This window comes from Atractosteus spatula, chromosome 5, assembly GCF_055471065.1.
Source record: "Atractosteus spatula isolate fAtrSpa1 chromosome 5, fAtrSpa1.hap1, whole genome shotgun sequence".
Classification (NCBI taxonomy): domain Eukaryota; kingdom Metazoa; phylum Chordata; class Actinopteri; order Semionotiformes; family Lepisosteidae; genus Atractosteus; species Atractosteus spatula.
Genome location: NC_142710.1, coordinates 17,590,667 through 17,609,054, shown reverse-complemented (window position 1 = coordinate 17,609,054; position 18,388 = coordinate 17,590,667). Strand labels below are relative to the sequence as shown.

The 18,388-nt window shown below is 40.5% G+C and overlaps 2 protein-coding genes across 2 annotated transcripts in view; one reads left to right on the top strand and one right to left on the bottom strand.

Moving 5' to 3' along the window:
- The window catches only part of LOC148834641 (testican-2-like), a 48,764-nt gene extending 43,010 nt beyond the window's left edge, over positions 1-5,754 (top strand). The window contains exons 9-10 of the mRNA XM_088915770.1: positions 427-564; positions 1,320-5,754. Of these exons, the coding sequence (XP_088771896.1) occupies positions 427-564; positions 1,320-1,465 (284 nt within the window). The 3' untranslated portion in view covers positions 1,466-5,754. The remainder of the gene's footprint in view (positions 1-426; positions 565-1,319) is intronic.
- A 958-nt stretch (positions 5,755-6,712) lies between these two features.
- Positions 6,713-18,025, bottom strand: tysnd1 (trypsin like peroxisomal matrix peptidase 1). The gene is made up of 4 exons (XM_088916517.1): positions 16,325-18,025; positions 15,394-15,524; positions 13,671-13,856; positions 6,713-8,368 (listed from the first exon to the last, which is right to left on the bottom strand). The coding sequence occupies exons 1-4, from the start codon at positions 17,494-17,496 to the stop codon at positions 8,151-8,153; spliced, it is 1,707 nt and encodes a 568-aa protein (XP_088772643.1). The 5' UTR covers positions 17,497-18,025; the 3' UTR covers positions 6,713-8,150.
- Between the last annotated feature and the right edge of the window lie 363 nt (positions 18,026-18,388).

Below are 18,388 nucleotides of genomic sequence, written 5' to 3'. Positions count from 1 at the left end.
CTCACATTCATCATTAAAAAGCCCCTCTTCTGACACATTTTACAATGTGCAATTGCTCTTTTTTTCTGACAAGGTTTTCCATTGCATTCTTTTCCTCTGCTAAAAACCAATCAGTTGTAAATCCCCTTGCGTAGTAAATCAGCGTTGCAAAGCAGTGTTGCAGTCTGCCAGGCCTCCCTAGTCCTCTGGGAAAGGGATGGAAGTCAGCACCTGTCGCCTACTGCATCCTCTTGGTAAGGGGCCAGTCGGATAAGCCATGTGCTCTGCCTTTCCCAGGAAGTACACAATCTTTGATACTCCAGGGTCCTGGGCCAGTAAACTTACAGGTTAGTCAGCTGTAGGTCAGGTCAGGAACTGAGAACCAGTTTGATTTTGGGAAGGGTCTGCGGCTCTCCAGTCGTGACCTGCATCTGTTGTGTTTGCTAGGGATGTACATTCCCAGCTGCGATGAAGACGGCTACTACAGGAAGCTGCAGTGCGACCAGAGCCGGGGGGAGTGCTGGTGTGTGGACCAACATGGAGGGGAGCTGGTGGGATCCCGAGTCCATGGGAACCCAGACTGTGGTAAGGCAGAGTGGGATCAGAGCAGGGCCAGTATGTCCTCATACATCCCTACATCACCCACGTCCTGCTGTCATCATCATTCCAAAGGTCTGAATGCCTCTGAAAGAGTGTCACCACAGTAACTGTAGCAGCCAGTGAAATTCGCCCTTTGCTGTGTATGGCGAGATGCGATGTATTGCGTGTCAAGAGAGTCGCTCGGCCTCTATCTCCTTGCCCCGGGGAAGCTCGAGAAAAACACAGCAGCTTAAACAAAAACTGAGGAGTCTGTTTTTTTCCCCTCTCTTCACAGACTTTAAAAACCCTTCTTTGGCCCTGTGCCCTCGCCAGGTGTCGTCTTAATAAGACGTCATTACATAAAATAATTAAAGGCGCCCAAGTCTGTGTGGGTAACATACTGAAATATTTAATTCCACTCAGAACTGGTCAGATTGCAAAAATCTTTTCAAGACATTCTGGAGTTATATTTAAAAATGGTAAGGCAGCTAAAAATAGCTTTTTGAACATAACCATTTAAAAATGCAAGTGTTGTATTTTTTAACACCATTCATGTTCTATTTGATCTCAACACTCCCAGTGAGTAAATAAATTGTATCTTAATACTTTTTCCAGATTCTACACATCACATTTTTTATAATTAAACTAAACTGAAGCAGAAAACAATATTGGGAGTTAATTGATTAACCCGTTAATAAAAACAGTTGATGGACGGCAGTATTCAATGTGACAGGTCATGCCTCTCTCTCTCTCATTTCCAGATGAGCTGGTGGGATATTCGGGAGATTTCGGCAGTGGGGTAGGATGGGAGGATGAAGAGGAGAAGGAGGCGGAAGAGAATGCCGAAGAGGCAGAGGAAGAGGAGGGGGAGGCAGGAGAGGTCGACGATGGGGGTTACATCTGGTAGAAAAGTCCAGTTCGCTCGGCTGTAGTGTTCTGGCCAGGCTGGGAGGCAGCTCTCACTCTGACAGAAAGGATCCTGGGAACTAAAGGGCAGAAACTAAACCACATTCAGCACAGCATTGACTCTGGGGATGATCAGGCTTTGTCTTAAATATGTGTGAAGCTTCATTCTTTGTGTGTGTTTGCAAGAGAGATTTCTGTTAAGCAGTACTTAGCATCTGAAGCCACAGCCACGCTCACCTGGGTATGACCTTTGGTACGCTGCAGAACAGCGCTCACGCTAGGAACCTAGAGAATCCCTGTGCCATACGCTTTAGCGCATCACCGGTACAGAGCTCAGGGGAAAGAGTATGTACCGCAGAGCAAAGAAAACTGTCATTCAGCTTAGCAGAATAGCTAACATCATATGCCATTAGCTGTTGAAGGATTGTTGTCAAAATATCTAATAAACAAGCTATGTCAATTCCCACAATACAACATACCCTTTTTACAGACCAGTTCTATTATTGAATGCTTTGATTCATTAAAGTAGCACATTCCTCTTCCCTTGTACCTGAAGACATGGCCATCCAGGATAAATGTGATCCTGTTGTTTACAGATTAATATGTATTGCATACAACAACACCTTTGTGACTCCAACATCCACAGATGCAAAAATAAAAGCAGGCAGTGTGTAGGCTCACTTTGGCCGCCTGACTCCTTCTAAAGATATTGTCTCTGCTTTTAGATGGGCTTGGAGAAATCTGGGAGTTTCAGTTATTTGTTTGCTTGTCACAGACCCATGAGCCCCACAGGGATCACAGAGTTGCCTCAGCTGAAGCAGCTGCTTGTTAATATCAAGATACACACTGCCTTCCACAGGGAGAGCCAGCTAAATAGGCACAATGGAAGTGAGAGCTCTGTGGCACTTGGTCTCTGAGTGGCCTTCATTAGGGTGGTGACGTTAGAGAAGTAGGTGTCTATCACAGCACTGTCATGTCAGTAATGGATACAAGCTCACAACGAGCAGCTTCAACGTTGCCGTTTATACCTGGACGATTTGAAACTGTCTCCCACTGATCAGCTGTGTCTCAGGTCTTAGGAAAACCGAATACTGAGAAAATCTCTACTTCATGCATTCCAGAAACCGGCACACCATTTCCTGTAGTCTTATTGTATTTTTGAGGAACTTAGCTTAGCTCTTGAATCATGGCATGATGGAAGTGCTGAATACAGTTGGAAAATAATACAGAAATTATTTGTTGCCTTTAGCTCCATTTATAATGACATATTGTATTGTTTGAGATTGATGGTAATCAATTTGATACTGCCCCAAAAGGCTATTTTTTCCATTTTCACATTCCAAAGATAATGGAGTCCCATAATGCCTTGAATTAATTATGTGACAACTTGTTACCTATTGAGTTGTTTTTTTCTCATTTGTGAAAGTCCTTGCGAGACTGAGAATGTGTCCAGCCAGACAGGACTGTGCTGGTCATGAATAATATGCTTTACATGCAGCTTAAACACTTGACAATTTCTATAGCTTTTACACTAAACATGCAGAAATCATGGGATCAGAGAGTATGAGTTGATCATTGCCAAGACTAAGAAAAAAAGGGTGAATGTGAATTTTCAGTTCTATAACCCACATCTTTAGGAGAAATATCGAAGACAAAAGCATTCTGGTAGACATTTTTTAAAATCTCTTTCGCTTCCCACATAGTAGTATTATGGCATCTCATGTGATGAATGGCACATTGTGATCATGGTGACAAGCGGATCACACAGATGAGCTCGTACAAACGTCACTTCTGGAAACACACCACTTATCTTAACTGAACTTAACTGAACCTAACTGGAGTGTTACTTAGATCAGACTTTATTTTATCATTTAGGGTGGGTAAACTCGACAAATGGTAAATCTGCAGCTGTAGATTGTAGAACACAGCAGCTGTGTTTCATGAAGAGTGACTTAATTGAAACAATTGAAAACCTCTGTTCCATGCCTCAAGCCTTGTTTGGTAATCAATGCAGTGCTGTAGCATTTTACAAAGCATTGAAGCAGCAGTTGGAAACTGAAGCTCTTTTTCCATCATCAAAATGTAACAAGTATCCTTCATGTAACTCTTATTTTTCACGTAAATCTGCCATCATTGCAAAATCAATACCAAATTAATTTACCATAGTTATTTATATATAAACTAGGCTATATATACCCGTCACATATATATGTTTTTAAAGAAGACATTTTACTAAGTATTTGAATTTAAAATAAGAGCAAAGTATGTGTGTGTGTGTGCACAGGCTGTGTGATTAATGTCTCGCTAAAATTATTCTGCATTTGGATTAACAGATGCTTCATGCTACCACAGCAAATGTTTCAGACAGCTGACAAATTGGAAAAGGTGTGGTATCTATAAAAAAGATATGAGTTTGCCACAAAATAATGCATGCCAGATAAGCTTGTATCTGCATATATATATATAACTTGGGCTGTCTCCTGTGTGCTGTGAACACAATGGCATTACATTTTCTGCTCTAATCACCATTTGTCTAGTTTAACTCGAGCCTCATTTTATGGAAGGATCCCCTATTTAGTAAGAACAGAGAACGAGCCTTTACAAAATTAAAGAAATAGTTCAACAACTGAGATGGTGTTTAAAGACTCATCCCTCTATTAAATGAAGCGCTGGATAGCTATGTCAACAGAAGAGGAAGTGATTGACAACTTTCATGTTTGCTTTCCACTTACACTTGCTCCTCATGTACTCTACTTGTCCTGGCTGCGGATGGCAGGCCACAGCAGGATTATCTTCACTCCTGGGTCTTTTCCTTTTCTCTCCTGCTTCCCAGTACAGTCCACATGCAGTACAGCGCCTGGCCCCTGCCCCAGCTCCAAGTCTATTTAAAGCGAGGAGATGATCATGAAGCTCCTAATAAATGAAACCACTTCAAAAAATGGAAGACGCACAGGATTCACTGCAATTGTGATCTGTGCGTTTTCAACGCCTTTGTAATGCAGCATCTCTGAAACCCACAGTCGGTTCCCATTGACACGACCGAAAAGCTGCTACTGTTTCCATTGACTATCATACCTATCGCGTCTGAAAGCAGCTTTTTAAACTGAGACAATGATCTCTCCAGAAGGCCTCTACTGGCCATTTCAGCAGCTCTTACCGAAGGACGTGACAAGACCGATGAAGAGTCTAGCCTGGGATGCTGTGCTGTGCGTGGAGAGGAGATAGATTTGAGACGCCGAGTTGGTGAGCGAGGCACTGCAGCGCCAAAATGTTAATACTTACTGCAGAAAAGGGAAAAAAAGAGTCTTACGATGTCTAAATCCGGAAATCACTAAGCGTATCAAGAGCCGGAATGCTTTAATTAAAGCAGACAGATGTGTGTGTCGGGTGTCACAAGATTTCCCCATTGATGGCAAACGGTGGATATGAGCAGATTGTAACTTTGCTGATAATCCAAACAGCTCGAGTCAAAAAGGATGCCAGAGACTAACGGATATCATTCATTGTAGTAAGAGGAAAATAAGATGCAATGTAGTACTGTAGTGCTTAAAATGAAAATAGACATAGCCACGTTGCTTATGTGATGACACAAGACAGTGCGAACCAGACATAGTCACCCGGTTTGTAAAAAGCAGGGTTATTTAGTATGATTTTGTGCTACTTCTGAGATGATAATGTACACATACATATGTACATACAGTAACTATAAGATATTATTAGAACACTTTTTTAATTAGTACTTTTTGATTTGCTTGCATTTCTTGCCAGTATACTGTAATTGTGCTTCACTGATGGAGTGTTTCTCTCAAGAGCCTGTGGATGCTAGCAGACTCTGCTGTTCAATTTTATGAAGCGAGTCACACTGTTAGTGAGATACTAATCTAGATTAACGGCCACTGGATTACAGGAGTTGCTTTTTTTTTTTACACTCTTTATTTGCAGCAGAACACAACAAAAGCCACTAAATGCACCCTTTTATAATGTGAGTTTTCAAATGAGAGGTCCTGAAATACTGCAAATACTACACTTAAAAGAATGTGCCACTTGAAGCTCTATTCTGATTATGCTACTTGAATTTTAATTAAAATTGTATGTTACTTGAAGTTTTGTGTATACTTGAATATTCACTATTAGCATATTTTTTCCATGAGTAAACTGGTACTTGTTTATGCCTGCCATTAAATTAAGGTATATACATTAGATTGTTTCTAGTAATGCATGTTAGTGAAAAGTACAGTATGTAATTTTCAATGGCTGAGCACTTTAATATTAAAGGCGGTGGGCCTCAGACTCCTTGTATTTCTACGTTATTTTAAATATATGACAATATGTGGATTTCAAACTGTTTTGAAAAGGCAATGAGACTTTGAAGAACAGGTATTTCTAAATGAAATAGTTTTGTTGTGGAGTTGTTCGTATATGTTACTATATACAGTATGTGGCTTTAAGTCATTCAGTGCATTTACTTTTTATACATACTATATTAAATGACTAGTCTTTTGAATTGGCTAATCAGAACAGCCTATGTTTGGTAATTAAAACACATCTGCTTTCCAAGGCAATATTCCCCCATCGCGTTGCCCACATGAGTATCTGACTGCACCACTTCAAACTTCTTACATGATCTTTATGCTAACAGAGACCTGTTTTAATGCAAAACGGAATGAATGTGAGAAGCCTATAAATGACAACAACATGAGCCATTTCTTTTTTCAAAGGAATTGAATTTTTATAGAATAAATTATACTTGAAAGACAACTGCAAGAGAATGTTCAGAAAACCTATGGTTTGTTAGTCTGTTTCCTGCAAGTCTAGTATGTAAAAACAATTCTAAAGCAGAATTAAGGTAACTGGATACTTGCAATTTTACTTCTTGCTTTATGTTTTTGAAACCCACAATTCATTTCTTAAAGCCTGTTGCCCAAAAAAGAATATCTTACGCTAGCCCTCCACACAAAACCACACGGAGATTTTTAACTGACGTTTGGGAAGGATGACGACAACCAAGACACTTTTCAGCCAATTCCTTGATGTTCTAAATCATATTCATTCCAGATGTCATTTCTCACAAGTTATAGATGTCACGAACAAATCCCTTTTCTCATTTTGTCTCCACCTCTCCTGCTTCTCGTCGCTCTCTCTGTAGGGGTTCCCCAACTGGTTCTGGCCCTCAGACAAGCCCTCAAACCAACTCTTACCTCACATTATTACTCAATAAACATCCTCAAGCACATCTGATTCTTGTGTGTCGTTATTTCTCATGAAATATATTTAATCAGGTAGAATCGATTAATTCAATTCATTTATCTATACATACAGTATATGACATCTGGGGATAATCCAATGCCTCAGATGTTACAAAGAAAAATTGGTTGAAAGAAAATTGCATATAGTCTTGTTTTGCTGTGAGGAGAGAAGGAGTTGTAAATCACACAAGACAAAGAAGGCAACCTTAGTGATCATTCTGTCACCACCATTTGAGAAGAATGAACTGGAATAGGCCAAGAGACACCTATTCTATATCAGGTAAGGGTGCAGAAAAAAAATTACACAACAGTTACACAAGCAATGTACTGTACTGCCTTGTTCATGTGCAAACATGTTTTTCTGGTTCAATAGTCTAGATCTGCTTTAAAAAAAAACTGTTCACTTCTACCATCAATACTATTCATAGAATGGAAAGTAAATGCTGTGTGCTCATGTTATTGTTACCTACGCTTAATACCGTATATTAAACATAATATTTACACTGTGTTTGATAATAAAATAGTACTCTAACCTTTGCTTTGTTTCTGGTCTTTTTCAGTAAGAGACTGGAAGAGAGAAGATATTACCTTTGCCTTCTTTTCTCCTTTTTGCACCTTTGAGGTCTTGAGAAATCCAAACACTACATGTGATCACTGGCATGACTAAAGCTTCACCTTCACAGTTATATACAGAAGTGGCTGATTCATAGCAGCACTGGAGAGAAACTACATAACATTTGACTCTGCTTTCTGCCACAGGCATGGTAAACAGGAATTAATTGATCAAACGTGGCTTGGACACTAGCCAGAATTTTAAACGTACTTCTTACGTATACAGATATTTTGATATTGCACCTTTTTTCTGCAATTAAGATAAACTGTAAAATAATACCCTATTGCCATATTGCAACATCAAATTTAAATTACTGTTTTCTCCCAAACATTGTCCAGGCTATCATAAATACATTCCTTCTTCTGAAAATTCATATTCATGACAGTCTAGCTAGCAGGAAGCCCTGGAAACGCGTTGAGTCATATTGCTCAAATCTACCTTTTCTGTTGATTTTCATTCTGAGCTGCTACTATTGCATCATGCCAGTACACACTACCAAAAATAATCAAAATCAAGGAGGCAAAACAACACATTAGTGCGCTAAAACTACCTTTTAATCGAAACGAACAAAATTATGAGCACTCTTGTTTAGGTAAGGTTAAATATTTGGCTTCTTTCACACTCTTGATACAAAATCAGTTTTTAATTTTCTGATTTGTTAATCATGTCCTCCTTATGAGCTCCCTATGAACTTCTCATTTAGAATCTCTTCATGTGATCAGCCTCAATGACAGATTATCAGCATCTGATTTAAGCAAAGACACATCTGTAGCCCCTGCAGGTCAGTCAGAGGAGTCTCTCTCCCTGCCTGTGGCTGGCAGAGGGAGTCAGAGCTTGCTCCGGGGAATTAGACTGTGGCTGCCCTGTAGTCTCCACGCAGCTCTGACAGCGTCACTGGCTCGGTCCAGCTCCTCAAACACCCCCGCGTCTCCAGTCAGGGCATACCGGCGCAGCAGGGGGGACAGCACTGTGACTGGAATACTGAAGTTCAGATGGGAGTACGTCACTCCAGCAGCGCAGTCCCGAGTGTTGCTGGATACCAGGCCTGGGCACGAAAATAATACATCAGAGGAACAGAAAAGGCTGACAGGAAGGAAGGGAAAGTGCATGTTTGGTGGCTAGTTGATCAATAGCATATTAGAAATATTAGTTGCACTTCAGGAATGAAACCAAGTATCCATCCAGGTACAACACATTTATTTAGGGTTTAGGTAAATTCACAAAGAATATTGGTTTGCGTTTCTGCGGTTCACCACTGTGCAACTGTTTTTTTGTTAAAATGTATTATTTTTAAATAAGGTTCACGTGCTTGGCCTTGCTTGTGCTTATTGCTGGCCATTTAGTAAATATGCGGTCGATTTACACACTAACATATTATTAACATCACCACTAATAATAATAATAATAATACAAACAACAATTACAATAAAACAGGTCAATTAAATTAAACATTTGCAATGCATTTGGCATTACACAGGGTCCACGGTGTCAGCTTCATGCATATGTACAGGACATTGCTCCCAGACTCCCATGTCCTCTGTGTAAACAAGTGTCTCCTGTTATTGTTCTTAAATGGCCCCTAAATCTAATTCCCTCCTTTGTTCATAGGCTCTTATGTTGCTGCTATTTTGAAGATGCACAATGAGCTGATTTAATCAAAGCTTTTCAGGATTTTGAACCCCTGAATCTGGTCCTGACATAATGCTTCCTGACCCAGGCTGAAAACGGCTAAAAAGATTCAGTTCCCTCAGTCCAGTTTCAACATTCCCTTCATGATGGGAACAAGTCTTATTGTTCTGCTGTGTGCTGCCTCTAAAAAAGCAGCCACATGTTTCTCTTAGTGCGCCAACTACAATTTTTCCAGGTCGCATCTAGCGACGAAAGCATTGTGTACGTTGAACATGAATTCCCTTGATTTAAATTCTACACTCCTATAAACCCAAGCATTTTGTTGGCCTTTCTTTATTGCTTCCTCACTCTACCTGGTTGAAGAAAGTGAGTCTACATAAGCCCTTAAAGCTTTCTTGTATATTGCATCTTCTGTTTCAGTAAGTGAGATGTGAAATTTCAATTCCATTTTCTCACGTCCTGGATGTATTACTTTGCATGTATCCACAATAAATGTGCCTGGCATCAAAATCGGCTAGATTCATAGTGTCTAAATCCTCCTGTACTGCTTGTGCTGTTGTTAAAACTCTTAGCAATGCCATCTAGTCTAGTGAATCTGACAAGTTTACCCGCAATACCTGAGTCTAGGAGACTGTTATTGATTATTTATCTATAACCTGATATAGTGCCTCACTAATGACACCACTCCACAGGTGACTCTCCTTCAAAGTACTGTTTGCTTCTGAAAAAACCATCCTGGCACTTCCTAACCATCTAGCAAATCCCAACAAAAGAGTAAAAAAGGGATTAAAATGATCTACTAAAGAATTACTAAAGGATTTATTTATTTCATTAGATCAAGCAGTGTGTGCACAGTATCTACAGTCCTATTAGCAGCTTAGCTCACAGATCATACATGGATTGAACCTCAGACCCTGGGGGTTTCAGCACCACACTCATCACCTCAACTGTCCACTCCTTTCAAATAGTCACAAAATGTTTACCTGTGAGATTAAATGTTTCAACAGCAATAAATATGCCTTCTATTTATTCAGACATAGCAGTGTAAGCAGCCTCAATACAAAAAAACAAGGGCTGGAATCTTTCTGACCTGAATTAATGTTTAACATATCAAACCGTAATTCTATCAACATGCACTTTGAAATAAATTTGCAAATAGAAACGAAACATCTAAGTGGAGATCAATTACAGAATTCTATATTTATATTAGAGTTCTTATTTGGTTCTTCTCTGTCATTAATAATAGAAAATGTTTCAGGTGGATGCAAATTAAGTCTTTGCAACTTTGAAAGTGACCACATAAATGTACCATGTCCTGGTAAGGACTTTTTTAAGGTGATAAGAGTGTTTTAAACAAAATTGCATTTTGTATGTTTAAAGTAAGGAACAGGACCCCAACCAACTTCAAAAGTAGAGAGTAAAATCAGAGAACCCAAAACTATCGAAGCCATTTTACAATCACAATTAATAAAAAGTGCACATGAAACAACCGATTCTGAAGCTTGGCAGTCAATATCTGAACAGCAGCATTCTCCTGCACAAACTTCAATAACCAAATTTACTAACCAAATAAAATGGTACACTTCCAGGCATATGAATCAAATGCCATTCAACCAAGAAAGCTACCTATGACAACAAACAAAACAAGGTTACCACCTTTTTAATCATCTGGAAGAACAGTAAGCATGAAAGTGGACTTAATAAAGACGTTTTTCAAAGCTTTCTTTAAGTCAGCACGATAACTGTATGTGAAGACAAACAAGTTCAGTGATCTTTCCCTAGACTCGATTATAGTGCGGTTTTGCTTTAAGCAGTAAGTAATGCTTTGAGGCTCAAACTAAACTGCAGTTTCTACGGGCTGCAAAAACAAGCTTGACTGTTGTATCCCACCAGTTAAGAGGCTAATAGGTCTTAAAACAACTATTTCCATGTAAATGAGACTCCCACGACCAGTATCGCCCAGCTTGCGCTTTCCATTTGAGAGAGCATCCTGACAACATTAAAGATAATACTTGCCTTGAGATTTAGAACAAATGTATTTAAAAAACGCCACAGGAAGCTGAAATTTGTCAGTGGTTAAAGAGGAACAGTTTAGTGCTCAGAAAACATTCTCCCGATGCAGGCACTTGCATCACAATGGAAATTACTTGCAAATCCCACAGTACAGGACTGTGGACACCGTTAGTAACCGCACTGTTGATGTCTTACTGATACAGGAACAGTAAGATTATGATTGCCTGACTCACCTCCAGTCTAAGCAAAGTTGTGAGTAGAAAGTAATTTTTCACGTGACTGAAATGCCAAGGTTGCTTTTCCCTTTATAGGCCTCTTGCTGCACTAAAACCCACACTTTGAACAAAGCTTGACCAGCATTTATTAAAGGTGTAAGTCCGAACAAAGCCAATGCCTCTAATAGAAATGTAACAGATGAACACATTATTCTTGTATTTGCCACTTAGGTGTTCATGTGAGGTGCGAGCAGAATGTATTGGCAGAATGCCAAAAGTATTTCATATGTAAAACTTTTTACTTTATGGCACGGGTTTTCCCGATTATGAAGCATGCCAAGTCCAGAATATCCTCTTATCAACTCTGGTAACACTGTGGGGCCTGTAGGCTTGAAGAACAGTGAGAGTGTTAACTGCGTCACCATTTTTAGTGCAAACAAGTACAGCAGATATGTCCCTCCTGCGTCCTTCCTTCACTCCTGTGGCGCGGATGTGCACCTCTCGCTGGCTCAGTTAAACGAGGTGGTGTGGCCTAGTTTCTCCCCTCGAGCTCTGCAGAGAGGAGACCCCAGGGGAGACCGGTCACCTGCCTGGGACTCTTAACCACACAGCTGCAGCAGAGGAGAAATCACAGCCTTGCAGGCCTGCATGGGTACAGCACAACAAGACTGGAACTGCATGGCAACAGGACAAAAGCACATTTTTATGATGCCCAGCAGGGGAGTTCAGAAATACAACTGCTAGTAGCTATAATATTCAAAAGCAATTGGCTTCTCTAGCTTTTTAATGGAATGCTTCCAGTGCCCCAAAAGGAAAATGAAACCCAGCACCCAGAGGTACCTAAGATGCATTCATTAAGATAACTGTACAGAGCTGATTATCATCTAATGGCCACAGCAAGAAACAATAAAATGAAGTCTTTCATGTTTGACTCCAAAAAGGTCATGTCAAGCCATGAATAATTTAATTCCTAATGCAGGGATTGCAGGTAATCCGGGCAAGGAAAGGATCTGATTGTTAATATCCACTGAAAGCACTAACTACAACATTTTCAGTCTGAGAATTATCCAGAAGCACACAGGCTTTTATAAAACACTACCACGAGTATTGGCTACACAGCTTTAAGTCTCTGAGGTGAGCAGATTCCTAAAGCTGACTGTTATTCAAAGCCAGCAATATAATCATACCAATGCATTTTATCCTTATTAACTACCATCCCTCAGCTGCTTGGTACTGCTTGAGACCTAGCCAGCAGTTACTATTCAAGAAAACCTTTACAGACATTTATAGACACCCAATTTACAGACATATACGATGAGACCTAAGCAGTTGCACCACACAAGTTATACAAAAGGATAAAGCATGCAAAAATTTAGAAAATAAGGTATTTTCTCTTTGAAATTTAAGATTAAAGACTAGAGCTTTTGTGTATCTAGTGCTGCCTCTTCTCAGCGATTCATTTCACTAGTGACAGCACTTCGCGAAAGCCCACTACTGTCACCTACTGTTCAAATATGGTACTGCCTCCCTTCAGTATATGATTTGTTTTTAAATAACCAAAAACAATTGTGTGAATACATGCAGAAAAACAAAACATGAACGAACAGTGTCATCTTGGAGAACAAGTGGTACCCAGCATTTTATATTATTTCAATACCAACACAGACTGTCATTGTCTTCCCGGATATTTAAACGGAACAGAGGTGCTACACATTTCAGATTAAGGCCTCTTCACTGCCTTTGATCACTGCCTCAGCAAGAGGTAAGCACTGTGGGCTGGAAGAGTAAAGATGTTAAAAAGTGTCAGAGCTGGGAAAACAGGCTAGACAAGCAATGCTTGCCGCCTGTTGCTTCAATTAGAGGCAGGTACAAAATAGAATTTCCCTCTTTATGATATCTTTATCTTCATCTCCTGCACTGACAGCACGCATCTCTGTAGAGCACACCAGTGCTTCACACTTCATTTATTCCAATTAGAAATCTCACATCAAGCAGAAAATACTCCCAGTCTGTTCTACCTATATGTACTACACACAAGAGAATCATTTCAAATCAATCACTTTAAGATTCCGGTTCCTGTTAAAATAAACATTTCTGATCTATCCAGAACTGAGTCAGATTCACACGTGGGGGGTGGAGAGATGCATCTTGGTGTTACAAACCTCTTGAAAAGGTAGATGTTTTGCTTACAACAGAAGAACTGCTAGTAGCACTAGTTACTGATAGAAGAGAACATTTAGCATCACAGTAAAGTCAGCCACAGACTGCACTGACCACTTAAAGAAAAACATTAGAAATGAGGAATCCAACACTCTGTGAAGCAGATCCATACTGCTAGCCAACTGATTTCCATTACCATAAGCATCCCTTAAGACGTCAGTTAAAAATGCTGCTTAAAATGCACATACTGTACTAAATAGGCTGATTAAAGTAATTTTTAACGCAGCAATTACTGTTTTTTTTTATAGTTTTAAATAAAGGAGTAGTCACCTAGGAGCTCTCCTGTGGCTGCTCGAATCACAGCGCCCCCGCTGGCGCCGGCCTGAACTGCGCATGTTGTCTGCAGCATTGCAGGCTGGAAATCACAAGAGATTATTCTGGAGAGGATCCCAGAGGTCACCGAGGGCCCACAGCTCTGGCCGAACACACCATACCCTGTGACATACACATCTTCGCCTGCACAGAAAGGAAAGGGTGCGACAGAATTCAACAGAATAAAAAGCATGCATTCGAAGACAACTCCAAACAGAGCATCTCCCTTCACTGCAGTTATTCTTGACTGCAAAAACCTCATATTCATCAGATGACCCTTAAATCAGAAGACTGTTGTCATGATGACTTGTTAGCAGCTGCAGAATTAATCAGCTGTCTCGTTGGGTCAGCCTGTTGCCGAAGTTAGAGAGCATACCCTAACACACCCTGTGTAATTTATACAATATTTTCCTGAAGTAACTAGTACCAACTCCTCATTTTTCAATAATAGCAGCTGCAGAATTAATTACCCAAATAGGTCAGTTGATAAATTCTAATTTGTGGTGATATTCTGGCCAAGAGGTTCACATTGCAGATGTACAGAAGAAAAATTGGTACAATGTAAATAGCACAATGGGACACAATAATCCATCCATCTTCAAACCGCTCTACTGGTTGTGAGGGAGCTGGGATACAGTAGTAATAACCTACTCGATATGTTATATAGTGCCTTTCAGAATCTCAGGCTCCTGTACAATAAAATAATCAAATACAAAAGAGACAGGTGTACATAGTTTAAAACAGTAAATTAAATGGAATTAGAAGCTAGGGTATGCAACATGCAGAATACAGTCATGACCTGGTATATGTTCGTTACAGGTTCTTGAAAAGTGCCACCTCTAAAAAAATCAACAGATACCAAAAAATCAATTTCCCCAAAAGGAACAATATAAAAGAGTGAGGTTTTATGTAAAATAACTGGTTGGATTTAAAACAGTGGAATGGGGCAGAGTTGACAAGTGCAGGTGTCAGGCATAAAACACTCACTCATATGACTAAGACTGCCCTCAGATTTGAAGTTGGGGAATTTCAGCTCACTCTGCAGATTGTTAAACTACCCTAAACCAGAGATTCTGACTAGAATGCGCCCATCCATCCATTTTCTAACTGCTTCATCTAATTCAGGTCGCAGGGGGAGCTGGAGCCTATCTCTACAAGCAATGGGTGCAAGGCAGGGTACACCCTGGATGGGAAGCCAGTCATTCGTAGGGGCAAAATGACACAAATTAATCAAAGAATGAAGGACACAATGATAAGTGCAATATGGGACGCAAGTGACAGATCTTATGGCAGAATGGTAGAAGCCCTCAGGTTTCCCAAAAATACTTTCAGAGACAATTGTGTAAACCTTGTCACCACAGCCCAGGGCGGTTCAAGAGTATGGACATTTGAATTACTGTATAACTAGGGGAACATGCAAAATCAGATTATAATGATAAAGGAAACCATGTCTAGACTTCACCAGGAATTTATTAATATTAATTTTGAAAATTCTAGCACTATCTGACCAAATGCCTCGGTATTTAGAAATTGTGAGTTGCTCTTTGTTCTAATTCAAGTCAAACGTTTGTGACAGTGTGTGTCAGCATTATTTTATTCCAAATGCTACAATGTTTGAACGTGTACTGACCTTGAACAGACACCTTACCCTGAGCAAAGGAAGTGCAACTGACCACTCTACCTGCTCTGACGTCCCTGGCCACAGCAGGAACAGTAGTGCTGGGAAGGGGCTCTGTCAGGAGCACTACTGCTACATCGTAGGGTGAAGAGTCCTTAGTGGAGTAAACCACGTCCCCCACCGCAGTAAGCAATCTGGGATACAGAGAGATGAGCAAGCTAACTGTACACTTATTCTACCAGATATTTATATTTTTTTACATCAAACACCTCTGTGAAGTTGAATTCAAACCTAAACATAATGAAATCCTATAGACATCAGGGACTTGGACAAAATACATTACTTTTTCAGAAGAATTCTGAAATTGTTTTTTATACTGTATATACTGCCTAACAAAAGTATTCAGGCCCCTCCAAACTTGAATGAGCTGGTGCAAATCTGCCAGAGGAATGGGCGAACATCACTCCTTTCTAGTGTGCAGAGCTAGTAGACGCCTACCCCCAAAGACTTAAATCTGTTATTGTGGCAAAAGGTGGCTCTACCAAATACAAATGTGCAGGTTCTGAATACTTATGCAAGCAGAAACGTGTTTCTTTTCTTCTCAGAATGGAATAAACCTTTTACTTGTTCCTTTGCAGCCTACACATGCTGACGCAGCGCCCTACTTGAACTATTTCAGTTTTTGACTTTCTTTAAGCTATAGGCTGACAAATAACTAATTTTGGCTTTGAACATTTTGATTGAGCATGTGAGTTGGCAATAAAAATACTGATTGTGAAAAAGATGTGCGAGCATGATTTGGAATCCAGTAACTTTGGAAAACTTTTAAAAGGTCTGAATACTTTTGCAAGGCACTGGTATATGTTTTGTGATCATGTAACTTTGTCCCCTTGTAAATCACCGGCAAAGCACTGCAAACCCCTTTTCAAAATCCTGAGATACACCTACAAGTCCCTTGGCAAAACTAGTTCAAGAGTGACAAAGCTAGAAATACCTCTCTTTATTGTTGATCTTCACAACCACCCTTGAAGCTCCGTTCACAACGTGTCTGCATGTCAGCATCATTCTTGAGTTCATCAGGACTCCAGAGCCCCAGAGCTCGCCACTCTGTACTAATGCTATGGTGGGGTGCCGTCTAACACTTCTGGCTTCATCTGTGACTGGCAGATCTTCTACGAAGTGCACCGGGGTGTCGGACAGTATCCCTTTCAGGCAAGGGTCCCCTTTAGTCACAAACCAAATGTTCCTGAGAATGGATTCCAGGGAACACACCAGCGTCAGGCCAATCCATTCGCCTGCCCTCCAACATAACGGGGACACTATCAGCCCAGCAAGGCAGAAGCGGCCTCCTTTGTCCAAGAAGAGTCCCCCTCCTTCTGTGCCAGGCAGGCAGCGGGCATCCGTGAGGATCAAGGCCCTGCTCTCTCCAGCAACGTTGCTCACTATCCCTTTGCTGAGGGTGTTCATGAATAGGTCAGGACAGAAGGAGCCAAACGGGGAGCCACAGGCGAAAACGACATCCCCCTTTTTTAGACTAGAACTGGACACCCAAGGCAGAGCTCTCTCCCCTCTACCCAAAAGGCCTGGAACCTTAAGCACGGCAAACCAACTTAGAAACTCTGTGTCCTTTTTTAGGTCATCCAGGTCTATATCCCCTGTGTTGCTGCAAAATCTCCACTCATCTGGTTTATTAAATAACCTCGTGAACGTTTCTTGGAATTGCGGATTGGAGACTAGCATGAGGAGCTCTGCCTTCTGAGGGGACGGCTTGGACACGGTTTTCTTGGCTTTTCCGAGGCACTGGCGCATTACATGGCTTTGCTGCTTCGTGTTATCTACACTTCTAAGTTCTTCGGGGCGCTGCACGTAGACGTGCAGCCTACTGCTGAAGCTGTCTGGAAACAGGACCCGATAATCGGAGATATTGATGCTTTTATTGAGGAAAGGGGAGAAGACGAGGCTGTGACACAGCACAATCCCAGACCGACTGTCCAAAAGAGTCCCACTGCAGCTTAAAGGCTCGGCTAAACCGCGCTGCGGACCCTCGGATACAGAAGGATTCGAAACCTCCCCATTGCTGGTTATATTTATATGTAAAGACTCCTCACTTATCTCAAAAACCGACACCGTGCAACCCCAGTCCTCGAATGCTCTCATGTCTGACATACGCCCTTTAAAGCTTCTCAGATTACTCTAGGCACGTAGAAGGGACGCAACATTCTCATATTAATCACCTAAAATGAGATTCGATGTTAGTCTTAATTACAGAAAGCGATAAAACACTCAACGTACAAAGCAGTTTGTATAATAAATTAAAAATCTATATTTTACAGTACTTGTAATTTATACCGTATTTCGTGTGACACCGTCGTGCTAATGTTACGAAATATATTTTGGAAATCCATAAAAGCAATTTTCGTTTATTTTTATAAGCAATGTATCGCTGCTTTTAGATGTGTATTTATGGAAACCTATATTTTTCGTTATTCATTAGCCATTTGATAGATTAAAACATCGTACACAATTAGGAACACTATCGTTATTAAATGAATCCTAACGCAGAAGGATCTCACATTTTTATCAACAACACAGCAATCTGCCCCAAAAATTAGAACTTAAACTTTCCATGTTTCAGTTGAGTTACCGAAACGTGTAGTTTACCAATCACACTGGCCAGCCTCGAACAGCAATCAGTAACACACTCGCTTCCGGAAAACGAAGATCACGAATGAAATAATCGGCTTTCATTGGCTCCCCTTTCCAATGTGTGACGTAGATTTTCAACGTGCAATTTCATTGGGTGGCGAGAAAAATATGGGATATAGGATTATTCTATTGGTTGTTTGTGGTTCCAAATCCGATTGGCCAGAAAAAGCAAGGCGAGAGGAGTGCGTGGTGAACGCAGAAAGAAGATCTGAACAATTTTAGCAGTGAGGATTCTTTTTCAAAACTTTTATTCAACGAGAACCTCTGTTTTTTAAAATCGTTGTTTGCAATATTAAATATTAAAAGCCGAGCTGCAGGTCAACAGGCGCGTGTGCACTTCTTATTGTACACT